Source organism: Lissotriton vulgaris, chromosome 6 (genome assembly GCF_964263255.1).
Source record: "Lissotriton vulgaris chromosome 6, aLisVul1.2, whole genome shotgun sequence".
Lineage (NCBI taxonomy): Eukaryota > Metazoa > Chordata > Amphibia > Caudata > Salamandridae > Lissotriton > Lissotriton vulgaris.
In genome coordinates, this window is record NC_141694.1 from 364,808,250 (window position 1) to 364,826,765 (window position 18,516).

The 18,516-nt window shown below is 44.3% G+C and overlaps 2 protein-coding genes across 2 annotated transcripts in view; one reads left to right on the forward strand and one right to left on the reverse strand.

The window, feature by feature from the left end:
• TRAPPC12 (trafficking protein particle complex subunit 12) overlaps positions 1-8,053 on the reverse strand; it is an 856,088-nt gene extending 848,035 nt beyond the window's left edge. The window contains exon 1 of the mRNA XM_086926387.1: positions 7,938-8,053. The gene's annotated coding sequence lies outside the window, so the exon portion shown is untranslated. The remainder of the gene's footprint in view (positions 1-7,937) is intronic.
• Positions 8,054-8,108: 55 nt separating this feature from the next.
• EIPR1 (EARP complex and GARP complex interacting protein 1) overlaps positions 8,109-18,516 on the forward strand; it is a 919,114-nt gene continuing 908,706 nt past the window's right edge. The window contains exon 1 of the mRNA XM_086926388.1: positions 8,109-8,376. Within this exon, the coding sequence (XP_086782514.1) occupies positions 8,335-8,376 (42 nt within the window). The 5' untranslated portion in view covers positions 8,109-8,334. The remainder of the gene's footprint in view (positions 8,377-18,516) is intronic.

An 18,516-nucleotide genomic window follows, 5' to 3' on the forward strand; every position in this document is an offset into this window, starting at 1 on the left:
TATGGCAGGCTCCATCATCACTTTAGTTTTGAAGCTGAGGAAGGACTCCATATCTTGTGGCTCCTACTGGCCGATCGCCTTCTGTCTTAACTATTAGTTTTGGGTTCCACTAGGACGAATAGAGAGAGTAGAACAGAGTCTTTCCATAGAACCCACACCTAGTATCCAATCTCCTCTGGTAGCAGCAGACCAAACTCAAAATTCTACATTACTAGAGGAATTAAATCAGATCTGTAAAACTATATACACTAATGTTGAAGAGGGAAACGAGCACAGCTGTGCTCCTACATGTGTAACGAGAAACACAAGTCCCCAGCTTAGTACATCATTCCAACCAAACATAAGCCATCTTGATACCCCCTCTTTACTATCAGCCAAAGACCATATCCACTCGATAGCGAACCTTCAGGCCCCCTTTGCCACTAGAAAGCGTAAAGGTGCCAAACATAGGGGAAGAATAGTAAAAAAACAAAAATTGTATTTAAGTCCCCTTTCGGTTGTTAGCAACACCCCAAAAACATACAAGGCATGTTCAATCCTGGAATCCACTGTATCCACCATATCATCTGACTTACTGGTCCAGATTGAACTTCTGGTCAAATCCTTAATATCCCCGCTGGCAAATAGAATCAAGGTAATAGGGGAAAAGATCACAAGTATAGAGGAAACAACCAGGGCAAATTCGATATTTATAAAAAGAATGGTAGGATATAAGCAAGTGTAATGTAATGTAATGTATGTGGTCTTGTAAAGCGCACTGCTGCCCTGAGGCGTCGTGGCGCTGTAGACCGCTGGGGAACCCATCCTGGCTATCCCTGTGAGATGGTCCCTACTGGGTATCTCCAAGGTGAAACCAGGCTTCCCCGGCGAATGTGGGGGGCCGTTGTAGAGATGAGGCAAGCTAATGTCCAGAGTTGCCGAGTGTGATCCCTGGTTAGAGTAGGCACCGAGGCTAGAATTATCGAGTCCGCTGACCCTGGTCCACGACCCTGCCGCGTCAGGAATTGAACCCTGATCCCGGGCCGTTCTCTGCTTCCGGGTCTGCCACCTCGAACCAGTGAGCCACACCACTCCACAAGCAAGCAGAGTCCCTAGTCGCTACTGACGTCCCCAACACCTCTGCACAAAGTAATCCTGCCCAAATTCACTCAGTTGCCCCAAAAACATCATTAACATTAAATACTCACTATGTAACATCATACCCCCCCACTAGTCCAGAGAGCCGCAACCAGAGTAGGGCTGTCCAAAGAATCCACGCCCACAGAGGGGATATCTTCCAAATATGGCAACATGCATAGAAAGGTTAAACAAATACATCTGCCGCCGGAGGCGGCACCATTTGTGTGCATCTTCTCAGGCGTCCCTGAACTTACCAATGGCAAAATCGAAGGACAACCGGAATTGGTAAATAAGGTTTCTTTCTGGCTAACCAAAAATAGACCCCTTCCACCGAACATCGACGGAAAAATCTTAAATGTCAGAAGGGTGGGGTGGTTAGGATCTCTACCGAAAGACATACCTGGTGACCTGGTTATAGTAAATTTTAGGGATACCCATGTCGTTCCATATTTGCAAAGTTGGCAGCCACAAATCGGTAACTTGGGAACTACGCGACTTTTACCCTAGAACCACATACCTGCCCCCTGTAAGGTCAAATGTAGAAAATAACTACTGTATGGGTAGCAGAGGCCCTGTATCTAGTAGCTACAACATACCCATTCACAATCGATTTGCGTTATTCTCTGGTATAGATCTGGTGTACTGACTTGCTAATCCGATTTCTGAATGGTTTGTTAATAATGATAATGACAACCACCGACTCTAAGCCTAGGGATGGCCCTTACTAAAGTAGGCATCTATGCATTTTGCTCTTTTGCACATTCTGAAGCCTATCTGTCTTTAATTTTGTCACTATAAATTGTACATGTCAATCGATACTATATGTAATGCTGCTGCGAGTCTACCATTGCTGATGGGGTTTGTTCATGATTAATTGTATAAACGATTTGTATTTGTATAGTCTATTGTTTACAGTAGGAGAATTGAAGTGGAGGCATTTTTTTGTTTTGAAAAGCTGCTAGGAGCTCATCGTTTAAACTAAGAGAATTGAGGGGTGCTTCTCCTTTATATTTAATGAGTTATGTTTGATGCCTCAATGTAATTACTTTTTTTATTGGTGTTGCTTTTTTTTAATCTATTGTATTTAACGTATTCTGACTTTTGTACTGTGCTTTTATGGTTGCTTTGTTTCAACCGAATAAAGCTTACTTGACTGAGTGACTGTCTGTCTCTTTACACTTTTTTCTCTTCCCTCGCTCTTTTGCTTCACCAACCTTGCTGCTGAGATCCCAGAGGCCCCGCCCCCTCCTGTGACTCTTTCCTGCTCCCCGTGTTTCCTGCCTCCCAGCTGTCCAGCCGCGCCGCACACTACTTAATGGTGGCTGCTGCGCAGTGAAGCTGCAGTCTACTGACCTTCAAGTGGACTGCTCTCTTCCCTGCACAGCTCTGCCTGGTAACTGCTGCTGCTGCAGCTCGTATTGCTGCTGCTGACCCTCTGGTCAGGAGTTCAAGGCCCTGGTGGTCTAGTGGTAGAGCATCACTGCTCTGGAGCTGGACTGGCCTTATTTTTCTCTTTCCTCTGCTTTTCTGCTTTTGCCTTTTTTCACTTCCCTCACTCTTTTGCGTTGCAGCCCTTGCTACTGCAATGCCCTGCCCCCCTCCTTCAGTGACCCTTTCCCACTCCACGCGATTCCCACCTACCAGCTGTCCAGCCCTTTCGCACTTTAATTAATGGCGCCAGGCGTGCCAAAGGCAAGCCCATAAGCACCCGTTCACACCTGAACCGAACCCAGTGCCCCAGACTCTGGTTCTCGGACACTCCACTGATACAAAGACAGCACCCATCTCGCCCTCAACACAGGACGCCACGCCACCTGCCACCTTTCATCACCGAAGGGCACCCAAGGACCCTTCTCCTGCCGCAACTGCAACTACACGTTTGTCCACCCCAACATTCCAGCTCGTCTTGCTGCGCACCCGACCAACAGCACATCAGACACGCTCAGCTGCATCCTTAACACGCGTCCCTCACAAGCAAGCCACAGAAATCTGGGACCGCCTTGATGCCACCTCTCTCGACATTGCCTTCCCCACGGAAACCTGGACCAACCTCAGCTCTGGTCCGAACATTACCACTGCCATCCCCAATGGGTACCAAATCACACACAAGGACCCTGCCGACCGACCAGGAGGAGGCATCGCCATCGTCCACAAGAACACCCTCGGCCTGACCACACACTTGAACAACCCAATGACAACCTTGGAACACCTTCACTTCCATATCCAGACCAATCCCAACACCACCCTCGTCTACAGGCCGTCACAGCAAAGGATGGTTGGAATATGTTTCGCGCTGAATTGCACACAGTAAAGAATTCACAATACCAAATGCTCTAAGTACATAAGTGAAGGCCATCCACCATCACCAACTATATAGAAAAAAGTTCTACAACTAGAAGTCTGTTGAACCTTATCAAGAGTAAATAAAGAAGACAAACAAACGTCTATCACGAATGCTGTTGTGGGCTTTTTCTAATAACTTGAATGCATTTTGCTCAGGACATTAACCCATTTTTCTCGTCTACAGGCCTCCCGGCCCCCGCCAGCCTTTTACCGACGCCATTGTAGACCTCATCGTACCCCAGACACTCGCATCCACCGATTACATCCAACTCGGCGACCTCAGCTTCCACCTTAACAACCCCAGTGACCAGAACACGGCTTCCTTTCTGGAGAATCTCACCAACAACAGACTCATGCAGCTATTCCACCAGCGGAAACTTCATCTACAGCCACACCACCGAACTCCTCTGGACCAACCACCGCTGTGTACATTTCACCTTCACCACTCCCACTATACACCATCGCCCTCACGGCCCCCCGTCGTAGCTGGTAAAGGCCACCAAAGAAGATCTCAATGCCTTCCTCAGCACTTCCACCCTGCCGACATCAGCAGACGCCAACACCTCAGCACTCAACCTTCACTGATGGATCTCCAGCTGCGATGACACTCTGGCACCCCTCAAGAAGGCACCCGGCAAGCAACACTCCAAGAAAGCCAGCTGGTTCATTCCCGCCATCCACAAGACCAGTTGCACCTGCAGATGACTTGAGAAGAGATGGAGGAACAATTAAACCCCAGACACCCATGCAAATTTTAAAACCGCCATCAATGCACTTCACCTCCTCCTCAAAACCACAAAGAAAACGGCCCTCCAGAACAGAATGAACACCAACGCACACAACAGCAAAGAACTCTTTGCCATCGTCAATTAGTGGGCCAGAACCATTAGCCAGACCACAGACGTCCCACCCTTCCAAGACCCAAGCAACAAACGGAGCACCTTCATCCATCACAACAGGCAGAGTTATGACAGCTTCGACACCCAATACCCTGCCACAACGCCCGTATCTCAAGGCCTACTTCTTCATCTGAACCCCCTCACCCAGATGGATCAGCAGCCACCCTCCACAATGCCTTTAGACCCTCACGGGTGAGTAGCCATGCTATACAAACCCCTGATTGATTGATTTATTGATTGCAGTTCAATGTTTAAGTCCACCCACTTGCAGATGTAGTGCAAAGTTGCGGTCTAACCCATTTTCCTATGCAGATGACACACAATTTATTTTTTCTTTGTCATCTGCACAGGGTCATGGGCAGGCTGCTTTTAATCTTGTTTTGAGTCAAATTTCCACATGTATGACCAATGACACCTCAAACTGAATGGTTACAAGACAGAGGTAATGATCTTGGGAGAGAACCTTCAGCTCTGGGGTCCACAACATTGCCCAGAATACATGGTCTGGGTCCAGACTTTTGTATCGCCTCCCGAAACATACCACTGTCTCAAACCTCCTCTGAAAGCTTCACTGGCTCGCTGTTACAAAGAAAATACTATTTAAAGCCATGTGCTGTATGTAAAAAGTCAGAACTGGAGTAGGGTCACAATATATTCAGGATTTGGTGGTACACTACCAGCCCACACGTATGCTGAGATCAGTCAATCAGATCTTTTGTACTGTGCCTAAGATTCATTTGGCCCTCAAGGGAGGCTGCTCTTTCATATTTCTGGGCCCGAAATTGTGGAACACTCTCAGGGAGCCCTTGAGAAACTGCACTTCACTACTTACATTTTGTAAAAACTTGAAGACCTGGCTGTTTTAAACTAACAATCTGAACATTCCCACCTCTGCTCAGTGGTGGGAAACCCTCTGGGTTGCTGCCCGCTTTACAAGACAAAATAATAATAATAATAACCACGATCTCAACACCAGTGGCGACAAAGAATCTCTCTGCACTCCAGGTTTAGGTTGTTTTACAGCCAACTCCCCTTTCCAGATCCCAGGACCTAGGAACTCCCACAAAGACTACTAGGAAGGTTTTCCTGGACCCTGCTTTTGCTTTGGTGATGACAGACGATTGAGGTTGAGTGACTGGGATTGACTGAATCCCTTTTAAACCGAAAGATGTTGTTTGCTTGACTATGCAATATTTTGCTGTGCATGCCTTCAAAGTTCAACACTTACAATGATGCAAAATGATTCTTCTAACTCCTTTCTTTGAGGGTACGATTTATCAACAGCAGTCTACTTGTCAAAAGGGCCTACCTCAAGCTTCCATATTGTTTTAGTCCAAAATGTTATTTCAACATGTGGTTCTCTGTCTTGGACAGGTGGAGACTATGCATAAATAAAGTAGCCAAACAATTATCAAAATCTAGACCTGATGGCATTCCGAATGATTGAGAAATTTGCCCAGCTTATGCTCAACAGATGTGTAGAATGTCCTGACCACCACGCATGTAAACTACCTCTGCATATCAAAATGAGAAAAACGTGACCTCAGCCAATAATATAAGCACAGGTCTGCACGGAGGAAAACTAATACATGTTTTGTGAAAACAGATTTTATTTGATAGATTGCACATGTATTGCGACCCGCCGCATGTCGGAGGCAGCCACCAAGCAATACAAAGCATCATTGTCATAGCAATCTGTGCATCATTTTATACGGCTACAATATCAAACTGAACACAGTGAAATTCCCCCCCCCCCCTCCCCCCAACCCCCCCTTCCCTGGAATCCCCCCTGGTCACACAACCCCGTCCCCCTTGGTCAGATCTTGGTGTCTCAGGCCAGTATCATCTATACATCCGCAAATATGGCTCAGCACACATTCCCCACTGTAACCTCTCGCTCAACTGGAGGGTCCAGCCACAAGCCCCTGTAGTCGGCCCACCTCTTCCACATCCGATAGTGTTTACGCGGGCAGCCCCGGGCCTCAAAAATAGGCTGCTCCAAACCCATGCAGAAATCCAACCCCTTCTTCCATACTGGAACATAAGGTGCTCGGGGAACCTTCCATGCTTTTGCAAGATCCCTCTTAGCGAGGGTCAAGCCCAAGACGAATAAATGCCTCTTGTACCTATTCTCCCCAACCCCCTCCATCACATGTAGCAAGCCCAGTCTTGCCGTACGCAGGAGTTCCCACCCCAGAACCTCTGCCAGACAACCCCACACTGCTCTCCAGAATCTGGCCAGTGAGGTGCAGTCCCAAACCGGGTGAAGCAGTGTCCCCACCTCCCCACCACATCTCAGACAGTTCGGGCTCGCAATAAGACCCGCCTTCCACAACCGCTCCCTAGTATAGTAAATTCTGTGGAGATATTTAAATCTAATAAGCCTCAATCTCATTGCTAGCGCTGCACCTCTAGGGGCCTCCAGGGCCTCCAGTGCCTCCCGCCAATCTTCCTCCTCTAGTGCCCCAACATCCCCTTCCCACGACTCTCTAAGCTTCTGTAGTGTCAAGGAGCAATGTGTAGTGAGAGTCTGATAGATGCGTGATATCTTTTTTTCACCTAAGTCTCCCATGAAGACCTTGGCCTCCACAGGACTAAACTCTGGGAGGGAATCCAAACACACCAGACTTGGTGCAATAGCGTGACGGAATTGCAAATATTGGAAAAATTGGGACCGGGGCATACCGTATTCCGTTTGGAGGTCCTGAAAGGATTTAAGCATAGTACCCGACATGACATTCCCTGATCTCGAGATCCCGATGTCGTCCCAACCCCTGGACCCCCGAAGGGACTCCAGAGCTGGAAAGCGTCCATTTTGCCACAACGGGGTTTCCGCAGTCAGTTTGCCCCACCATCCCATACGACACAATGTCTGCCTCCAAATCTGAAATACCTGCTTGTAGTGTTGCGCTCTAGTCTCCGACGGGCCAGCGTGATGACGCGGTACGCCGGAGCGGAACACTCATGCAGGCGCAGCGACAGCGGAAAATGCGCGCAAAGCGAGATTGAGGCAGAAGCGGCCGGAGCTGGTCTTAGTTAGACGCTCGGCGCTCTTTTGTAATAGCGGTTTCTAATATATAATAAAGGAACCAGTCCAAGCACTCGACGTCTCTCTGTCCTCATTGTTGGGGTGAAACAACAACATTACACTGCTGAGTTGCCGGCGGCAGCCCCCTGCAAAGGAGTGCCGCATAACTAATACATGTTTTGGCTATAAATGCAAATACAAATCAAAACAATACAATATCATGTACACAAAGGGTCAAAACATGCGTATGTATATGTAACATACATAATCTTGAAGTCTTAAGTAGCCCTCCAATATTTTGCAACTGCTCACGAGCAATTTAGAAGAATTGCATACTGTTATTAGAACTTATCATATTCTCCAGCTCTGTGGAGAGATCAGTCAGGGTTATTAATGACAGTGCTGTAAGAACCAGGGGAGGGAAGAGGCTATCGCCGTCCTTTCTCGTACCCCGAACCTCAGAAAAGCGACCGCTTTGATTGTTTATGCAGCCTCCTCAAGCCTACACCAGGGTGCCATGACGTCACCCTCGCAAATTGGTCTTTTACCTTACCCACGATCTTGCTTCCGTCACTCACACCTTCTTCTCTGCTTGCACTTACAGTTCCGGCAACTACTTGCAGGACGCGTGCGTGCGCTTCGAACACTTCACAAATGGATACGCGATGCAGCCTGTGCACTACTTCGGACGCATGCGCCGCTTGCTAATATGGTTCAGAACACATGCAAGGTCGGAGTAGTGTTGCCTGTCCAAGAGTCGGCGCAGCTTAGCCAGCTTTTCATTGGCTATCTTTCAGGAACCCGGAAAACCATTGAAAATCGTGGAGAATTCTGAACTAAAATTCTTGTGGCTCGAACTGACCACCCCAGCTGGAATAGAGCTAAGTTGGAAGTGCGAAGAGTCAGTATAAGACGACAACCGGCCCAGGGTGGTGCTTTTACGACATGGAGGACGACGCGCCTGTAATTTATGGGTTAGAATTCCAGGTAGGACTATCATCAACCAGAAACAGCTGTGTTGGTGTATGGAGGGTTTAGAAATTAAATTTGTTCCCGCCACAGCATTTTTTACACTACAGTTAAAAAAAAAACAGTTTGCATTCTGAAACGTATTGTTTTAGAGGTCTCATTCTGCACATGGGCTGGGGTGGTAAAGTGCATTATGAGCAGTAATCAGTGTGGACTCAGCTGTAAGAACAGGTAGCTTCTTCGTTACTCGATCAGAATACACTTCGAACATACGGTTCAGTTGCAGTTTGCAAGTTTAGGTATACGATACATGGCACTTTTCTGTCCAGTCTCTGGTCAACGCCAGACCAGCACGTCATGTAACATTGAAACATTCCATGCAGCATCATGATGATGCAGGGACACAGAAAACAAAGGGAAAGCAAGACACAACATCTTGCCATGTAGTGAGCTATTTGCTAATAGCTAGAAGTTTCCATGACATGTATTATAATAACATTCACGTAGAACGGTATGCTTTCTCTCCTTTTTTCCTTTTTTAATAACACATTTTATTGGTTTTTCCGAAAAAAAAGCACGTATATAGTGGAACATCTTACTATATCTTAAAGACAGATACAAGATTGCCAGATAAACTGTTGCTAGGTATGTTATGTAAATTCGAATTCTATATAACTAAAATATGTCCACAAAGATTTGGGACTATCATTTAATGATGCATAGAACCACACAACTGACAGACATAGAAATGACAACATGCAATGATGCTTCAGGCCATTAATTAGATATATAGCTTTATTCAAGGTAGCACAATAAATATAGGTGAGCGCCAGGGAACCGCCGCTATCCAACCCAACTGCTGTCCAACTCTCCCTGATTCCAAAGAATGCAAACATTACATTCTACCTGACCTCATAACATTCCTACAATAGAACACGAGCCTTAAAGGCATACACAGTAAACGGCAACACAACACATCCCCCTCTCTTCAAACAGAGAAAGAAGAATACAACCCCAATATAAGTAAAAACAAAAAGAAGAGAGAAAAAAAAGGAAACCGAACAATAACAAAAATAGTAGATATAATAAACATCAATAATAAATCATTTCATAACATAGTCCTTGAACCAAGAGGGTAAAGCACTTGTTCTTTTACCATGACTCCTCTCAACAACATTAGATTCACTATTGGATGCCTATTTGTCATTGTCAGAAACACCATTGTTGCAATCACTAGCAACACTCACCCCCCCCCTCCCCCCCTTCACGGGATGACTGACCCACCAAAGGGAAGTCGTTTACAGCTCTATTTGTGTTTCCATCTATATCATTGGCCAATTGTGCTTGTAAACAACTATCATCAAAATGGTCTTCAATCCAATCAAACTTGTTCCGGTTATTTACAATCTCCTCCTCCACACCATCACCCAGATTTCGACAAATAGCAATACTTTTCATGTTCCATACTTTTCCATCACTTAGTCTCACAGCATTTCACAAAACCTCAATTTCCTGTTTTTGTGGTTCAAATTGACTTTCACCCTTTGGTACTTTATAAGGTTTCTTAACCTGCACCCATTCTCCTACTTTAATTTCCACATTTTTCGTTCCATAGTGGTTATCATAAAACTCTTTACTCTTAGAATGGAGTAACTCCAAATCATTCTTCACCGCAGTTGGAGACCACTGTGTGATTTTTCCCTCCATTAACCAACCAGGATTGATTTTACTTATTGGTAACCTTCCCCTCATCATAACTAAAGTAGATAATCCTGTGCTAGTTTGTGATGTAGTTCTGTAAGACCACACTGCCTTTTGTACTTGAACCTTCCAATCCATTTTTTTATTAACCGCTGCTTGAATCACCCCTTTGATCACCCTATTGAATCTCTCAACTGTGCCATTACCACTTGGATTGTATAACGCAGTTGTCTTATGTTATAACACCACACTTTTGAAAATAACTAGCAGCCATGTTTGACAAAAATTGTACCCCATTGTCAGTAAGGATACAAACAGGTAAACCCTCCATAATAAAAATCTTGTCCAAAATTTTAACACACTCTGTGTGCCCGCTTTGTCAACAAATCTTACAATTGGCTATTTTGTAAATAAATCAATAGCCACCAACCCAAACTCTTTCATTTCCCCAATAGGCCCAATGATATCTACTGCAATCGTTTCCCACGGAAGTTCCGGAATTAAACCATCACTCATGCAAGGTTTCAAAGTCTTGAGAGACTTATCCGCTGAGGTACAAACTTCACAATGCCTAACGAACACTTCTGTGTCTGGGAAGCGCCGCTTACATCGGATATGTCGCATCGCGCTGACAGTGCATCGCTGCTGTTACATCGTGCGCGACATCACATCGCATGCCGTCAGAACGCATGCAAGTACATCGCATTTCATTCTACATCGTTAAACATTACATCGGAAGACACTTTTGCGAGCAGAATATTTCTTTGTTGTAGACACTTTTGTTTGTTTAAGAACACATCCGGCCTTTAAACATGACATGGAAGACAGCAGAATAATTGTACATTACATCGGAAGACACTTTTGCGAGCAGAATATATCTTTGTTGAAGACACTTTTGTTTGTTTAAGAAACATTACATCGGAAGACAGCAGAATAATTGTTGAAGACACTTTTGTTTATTAGCCGGCACGTACAATACGTCAATAAATAAAAAAATAAATAATTACAATATGTGGTCTGACGGATCGGTTGCCAGACTTTGGTGCTGGCAGACAAGGTTCGAGCCTCCACTCGTACCAAAATGATATACGACCAGCGGAATTGTGTTTATAAAATGGAAATTGTATTTATTAAAGTAAATGTATTAATGCTGAGTGAATGCATCATATTTAATAAATAAAATGAACACTGTCTTTATTAAAGGATTGTTTATTTAAGAACATTTCTTTACCGGCATTATATTTATTTGTTGAAGACACTTTTGCGAGCAGAATCGCTGCTTGTTTATTTAAGAACAGATCCGGCCTTTTATACCGCCACAAGAGACTTTGGTGCTCTTCTTAAATAAAGCAATTGATTTGGAAAACAAAGAACTGCAACGCAAATCAGGTCATTTCTTTCAAGATACTAACATCTGTTTCAAACCGGCACGTACAATACGTCAATAAATAAAAAAATTAATAAATAAAATATGTGGTCTGACGGATCGGTTGCCAGACTTTGGTGCTGGCAGGCAAGGTTCGAGCCTCCACTCATACCAAAATGATATACGTCCTGGGGAATTGTGCGCATATTCGCAATTGTGTTTATAAAATCGAAATTGTTTTTATTAAAATAAATGTATTTGGAAACAAAGAAATGCATCATATTTATTCAGGCATCATATTTAATACGGGTGGATGGATGGGCGGGTGGGTTGGAATGGGTCCTGGTGGATTGATGTGTGTGGGTGCGGTGGATGGATGTGGGTGGGTGGGATGGGTGGATGTGGGTGGGTGGGATGGGTAAATGGGTGATGGTGGATTAATGGATGAGTGGGTGGGTGGGTGGATGTGGTGGATTAATGGTTGGATGGGTGGCTGCTGGGGGGTTGATGGGCGGGTGGGTTGGATGGGTCCTGGTGGATTGATGTGTGTGGGTGCGGTGGATGGATGTGGGTGGGTGGGATGGGTGGATGTGGGTGGGTGGGATGGGTGGATGTGGGTGGGTGGGATGGGTGTATGGGTGATGGTGGATTAATGGATTAATGGATGAGTGGGTGGGTATGACCCGAATTGTGTTCAGAAAATGGCAATTAAGTTTCTTCAGTACATTGAACATACATTGCATTATTACAGCAGCGCATATGCGAGCGGAATTGTGCGCATATGCGCAATTGTGTTCATCAAATGGAAATTGTCTTTATTAAAGTAAATTGATTTGGAAAACAAAGAAATGCAACGCAATTTCATGCATCATATTTATTCATGCATCATATTTGATAAACATCTGAATCAAGCATCATATTTAATAAACATCTGATTCAGGCATCATATTTAATAAACATCTGATGAGTAGATACATCATATTTAATAAACATCTGATGGGTGGATGGATGGGTGCGGGTGGATTAATGGATGGATGGGTAGGTGCTGGGGGATGGATGGGCGAGTGGGTTGGCTGGGTCCTGGTGGATTGATGTGCGTGGGTGGGATGGGTGGATGGATGGATGTGGGTGGGTGGGATGGCTGTATGGTGGATTAATGGATGAATGGGTGGATGGGTGGATGGATGTGGGGGGTGAGATGGGTGATGGTGGATTAATGGATGGGTGGGTGGGTGGGTGGATGTGGGTGGGTGGGATGGGTGGATGGATGTGGGTGGGTGGGATGGGTGTATGGGTGATGGTGGATTAATGGATGAGTGGGTGGGTGGGTGGGATGGGTGGATGGATGTGGGTGGGTGGGATGGGTGTTTGGGTGATGGTGGATTAATGGAGGTGATCTGTAATGTCACATACAAAAATAGACAAGAATCAAGTTTGTACATTTTTATTTGTCAAACACAAAATCAACGTTTGTACATAGTTAATAGTCAAACACAATAACACAGTAGCCCATGAAGGTATTAAAAGCTACGAAAGGCTAAATTTCTTTTAAGCCTCCTTACCCGCTCGCAGCCTGATTTTATTTGACTTGGAATCCAATTTTTGACACAGTCTTCAAGACACGCTGAGGGCCTGAGGCTTTCACAGCCTCATTTGAGCTCCAGACAACAGATCAATATGGGTAAACACACAGACAAAATAAAAGCGTGGTTAGTTTGGAAAAGGTGTTATCATGTTCTTAAATTCTTTTTTGATTTTCATGTTTATAAACTTGACAAGCTGATTAGCTGCCCTGCAGAAAATATCTAGGGTGAAAAGCAGAATCACCTGGCAGTCTGCTGCACTGGGGAACAGAAAATGAAAAGTGCGCTTAGATGAGCCGACCACGGTCCGCGTCATTTAGAAGATTATTAAGAATCCAAGTGTCAAAGCAGGCAATCAGAAATTCCGTTCCAATGGACACCCTGCCAAATTTCCTGATGGGCTGCGGAAAGGCCCCTGTTACGCGCGAGATGCATGTAACCCGTGAAAATGATAGGGCAGTCTTGAAAGTTTACTCGAGCCATCATTTGTCATCGCACCCGCAGGTGTGACCCAGTTCCTAAAGTATACTGCACGATGAAAGTAAGTGGCTGGCTCGCGCGCCTGCTGCCACACGTAATGCGCATTCTGCCGGTGTCACTCGAGAGGCGCGCCATAAATTTTGCTAAAGGTGTGAAGTCTTGAAATGTACGTCTGTCCGTCCATGCTGAGGTCAAGTGAAACTGCTTCACAGCTGAATTTTAGCTCTGTTGCCAGCCCTTCAGTCAATCTCGCAAGTGTAAGAGGCATTTATTTCTCAGTGTCCTTTTTAGAGGGCTCAGCCTCAAAGCCCGTCAAATGGAAACACATTTTCTTTCAGTAAATTGTTCTATAGAGTACCCCATACAAATGACCATTTAGGGTGCACACTCCGCAAACTCAATTGGGACTTAAATAATACATAGGTGTTATTAATCAAACACGGGAACTCTGTGAAACATCGCGTTGCCATGTCGTGCGATGTAATGTCGCCGATGTGATACGCGATCCTAGGCCACGGCCGCATTTGCGTCGCAACGACGTGCGATGATAAAATCAGCGATGTAAGTGGCATTGCGATGTATTGGCCGCGATGCGAACGGCCGCGAGGAGTTTGTTTACGATGGATTGTCATACAACCCTGTGTCTCTGTCCACACCTGGCCACCAGAGCATATTTTTCACCATTATTTTGTTCCTCCCAATACCAAAATGTCCTTCATGACATAATTCCAAAACCTTCCTCCTCAAGGAAGCCGGAGGAACAACTCTGTCACCTCTGAAAAGTATGTCTTTTTCTAAGGACAATTCCATTCTAACCTCCCAAAATGCTCTTGATTTTCCTTCCATAAAACATTGTTTTGGCCAACTCTTACATATATACTCCTTGACCTTTTCTAAGTTCAACATCCTTATCCTGTTCCTCCAACCACTTTGTTACTGATAGCAGGGGCCCCTGAATCATGAACTAAGGCAATACTAACAGCCCCCCACGGGTCATCTACACACTCCTCAAGAGGAGATGGCAATCTTGACAGGCAATCTGCAATTATATTGTCTCTACCTGGCAAGTAAATCATTTTATAAATAAATTCTTTCATGCGCATTGACAATCTTGCCATTCTTGCCGAAGCTCCAGAAATACCGTCTGATGACAACATTTTCACTAATGGACGATGATCTGTCCTAATCGTAACTGCTTTCCCCCACACAAAAGCTCTAAAATGTTCCAGCGCCCACGCGCATGCCAACGCCTCCCTTTCAATAATGGGGTACCTGACTTAAGCTGGGGAAAGTGCTCTTGATGCAAAAAGAATAATCCTCTCTTTCCCCTTCACATCTTTTTGAGATAACACTGCACCAATACCTTTATCGCTCGCGTCCGTTGTCAACAAGCATTCAATATTAGGATCAAAACTTGCTAGTGCATTGACCTTTTGCAAATCAACAATAGGACTAATCCACTCAGAAGCTTCCACCTCTTCAATGATCCCCTTCACCAGTAGGCCTTGCAACTCTCCCTTCACCTTATCTCTAATTAACATTGGGATGGGTCTAACTTTATGCACTTTCGGTTCCGCATTAGCCGTAAGAAGTATTTTGTGCTCAAAGCCTTTTAACTTCCCTAGCACAGCACCAAACACTCCTGGAAATTCTTTGCTCAAGACATCACTCAACTTGCTCTCTTCATCCATAACCAACACTTTTTCTTCACTGTTAGGGTCCAAAATTATATTTACATTTTTCTGATCCAACCATCCTAAAACTGATGGTCCCGTCTTAGACACATATAATTTTCCTCTTGTGCTCCTTCCTTTGAAAATGAATGTGAGCCACCTATAACCCAACATCTCAATTTTCTCCCCTGTATAACTTACAGGACAAATATCTGAAATCCCCAATTGTTCTCCAATTTTTTCCACAAAATATTTCTTCCACACTTCCTCATTACAATAGTCCAAGGTGAACCCGAATCCGCATACACTTCCACAATCACACCACCTAAAGACACTTTACATAAAGGTTTCCCTTCTAACGCTTTATCTGAAATGTTGATGACATAATTACCTCTTACATTCTTAACACATTCCTCCTCCTCATCCCCAACTACTTCTGCCTCATCCAAATATATTTAATAACGCTACGTTTGCGGCACATATTTGAAAAATGTCCCATCATTCCACATATACCACATTTCTTATTAATAGCAGGACATGTCCTACTAAAAGCCAAGTGTTCCTTGCTATCACAACAATAACATCTTCTTTCTTCTCCTCCAGTTTCTTTTTTCTGATATCTTGTCGGTTGACCCATCCATCTTCCCTGTGAACCTTGTTGATATTTCATCTGAGTTCTGTTTTGTGGTAGTATTTTACAAACTGCACCTGACGTTTTTTCCTGTTCTGTTTCTTTTACCACAGAAGAACATCTTCCCGACATCTCTGCCTTCCTCATAATAGCCAACACATCCTCCAATGGTGCATCACCATTCACCCATAGTCTATCCTGTAACGTTGAGCTATTGTTATGCATAACTAATAGGTCCCGTATTCATTCATCGTGTAGAGTTCCAAATCTACAATCTAATGCTAATTTCCTCAATTCATCAATCCACCCATCAACGTTTCTGTTTTGCCTTGCTTCCTTTGGAAGAATTTGTGTCTAGTCACTCCCATGCACACTTTTGGTGCGAAGTATTTATCCATATCTTTAATACAATTTTCAAAGACATTTAAATTCGCATCCTCCACTTTACTCATACGTGAATGCATTTTCAGACCAATTGCACCTAAAGAATGTAATAAAATTATTTTCTTTGTTCCGGCTTCATCTTTTTTTCTTCATCAATTGCCTCTATGTAATTAATGAAATACTCCTTCCATTCAATCCATTTTATCTCCGGATGTGCACCAGTAGCCCAAAACGGTTGAGGAGTGCTTATAGTAAAGTTCTGTTGTGTCATCTTTCTTTCTGTACTTCCACTAGTGTTATCTGCTATATCTTCACTAGAGTCTCCTCTCTCCATAAACTTCACTTTTCCACGTATTTCTTTTTTTAAGGTCTCTTTTCTGTAAATTAAATACCACCCCGACAATCTCACCTGTATTTCTTCAATTATGTACCTTTTTCGTCAATTTCTATTAATCCACATCGATAATTCCTTTCGTCATGTACTTTCTTATCTTCCGATTTAGTTAAACTTTTTTTTTTATCTGCTTCCCAAAATGGCAGCCGCGTAAGGTCACGTTGCGTGACCTTGCGCTATTGCATCATTTCCTCAACCATCCTGATACTCTCCAGCATTCCGACTCGCTCACCGCCTCGCGCAGAGCCGTATCGAATCTCACCACCAATTTGAAAGGTGCAACAGAGCAGAGAGTCAACAGACACTGTGCTTGCCTCCACAAAAGCTCTCAATATCTAGAGGTATGTCACTTTCCACAGTTCCGCTTACCGCCGATACTCTGATGTATTCCGATGTTCAAATTCACAATTTTTCCCTACAGTGTATAACGACAATCCACACAGTAATTCTTCAATTGCTGAAATCCACAAAAAATATACTCGCTGTGAATTCTTCTCTCCAATCGTCGCCAATTGTAATGATGCTTCAGGCCATTAATTAGATATATAGCTTTATTCAAGGTAGCACAATAAATACAGTTGAGCGCCAGGGAACCGCCGCTATCCGCTATTTGGGTTTGCCTCCCAATCCTACTGCAAAAGCAAAAAATTTAGGAATAACACTGGACAGGGACTTATCCATGAAATCCCATGTTTCCATAACTTGCGGAAGAAGCTTTGGACTTTTGAAGATGCTTAGACGAGTCTTCCCCTGGGTGCCAACGGATTGCAGAAAAACCTTAGTCCAGTCACTACTGATGAGTAGGTTGGACTATGGTAATTCTCTGTTTGTAGGAATGGCAGATTATCTCTTCTCTAAATTACAGATGGTTCAGAATGCCGCTGCCAAAGCCATCTGCAATAAAAGAAAATATGACTCAGCTAAAAACTGCATGCGTGAGCTTCATTGGCTCCCAATGCGGCAACGAGCCATTTTTAAGCTGTTGTGTATTTCTCACAAGGTACTCCACGACTCAGGCCCCACCATCCTACATGACATGGTTAGATTTCATAAACCCTCTAGAAATCTACGATCTATGACGTTAGGAAGAGCAGCTATCACCCGAGCTCGTACTGTCAGGATGGGAGAGCGGGCCTTCTCTCACATTGCGGCAATAAAGTGGAACGAGCTACCCCCTAAACTTAGAACAAATGACTGCTTTGTCTCATTTAAGAAACAACTGAAAACATTCCTTTTTCCCAGGCTAGATCAATAATTTTCAATCAGAGCTGATGTCAAATCACTTGCAACTTTTCCTCAGCGCCGTGATGTCCTTTCAGGATGAATGTTAGCGCTTTACAAATAAATAAATACAAATACAAATCCAACCCAACTGCTGTACAACTCTCCCTGATTCCAAAGAATACCTGACCTCATAACATACCTACAATACAACACAAGCCTTAAAGGCATACACAGTAAAAAGCAACACAACACAACAGCACTTTGCTTGAAAAAATATGATTTTTAGATATATTTTAATGACATATTGTCTGTATTAATATATTTAAAAAAATTATTTTGAAGGACCAGACGAAGTACAAACTGTGAACAATGTTTGTGCAAACTTCACCTTCACCTTGTGTCCCTCCGTGCGTGGAAACAAGCCCAGTAGACAGCTCTTCACTGTATTCCATGTGTGCCCTCAACCACTTGCCGCAGTGTGGCTGAGATCTGTGTCCAATATGTGGAGAAGACGGGGCAGGACCACATGCAGGCGCGCAACACCCATTGGACTCACCGGGCTTCAGCCCCCCCTGTCCTGTGTGGCAGCCCAGGATGAGACAGATCCCGGGCACACACAGAGCAGCATCCACACGTTTCACAGGTCTTTAAAAGACCATTTGAATATTAATTAGGCCTTGCAGTTGTTTCACCCCTTCTAAGAGCCCCTGTAGCTCCACTCT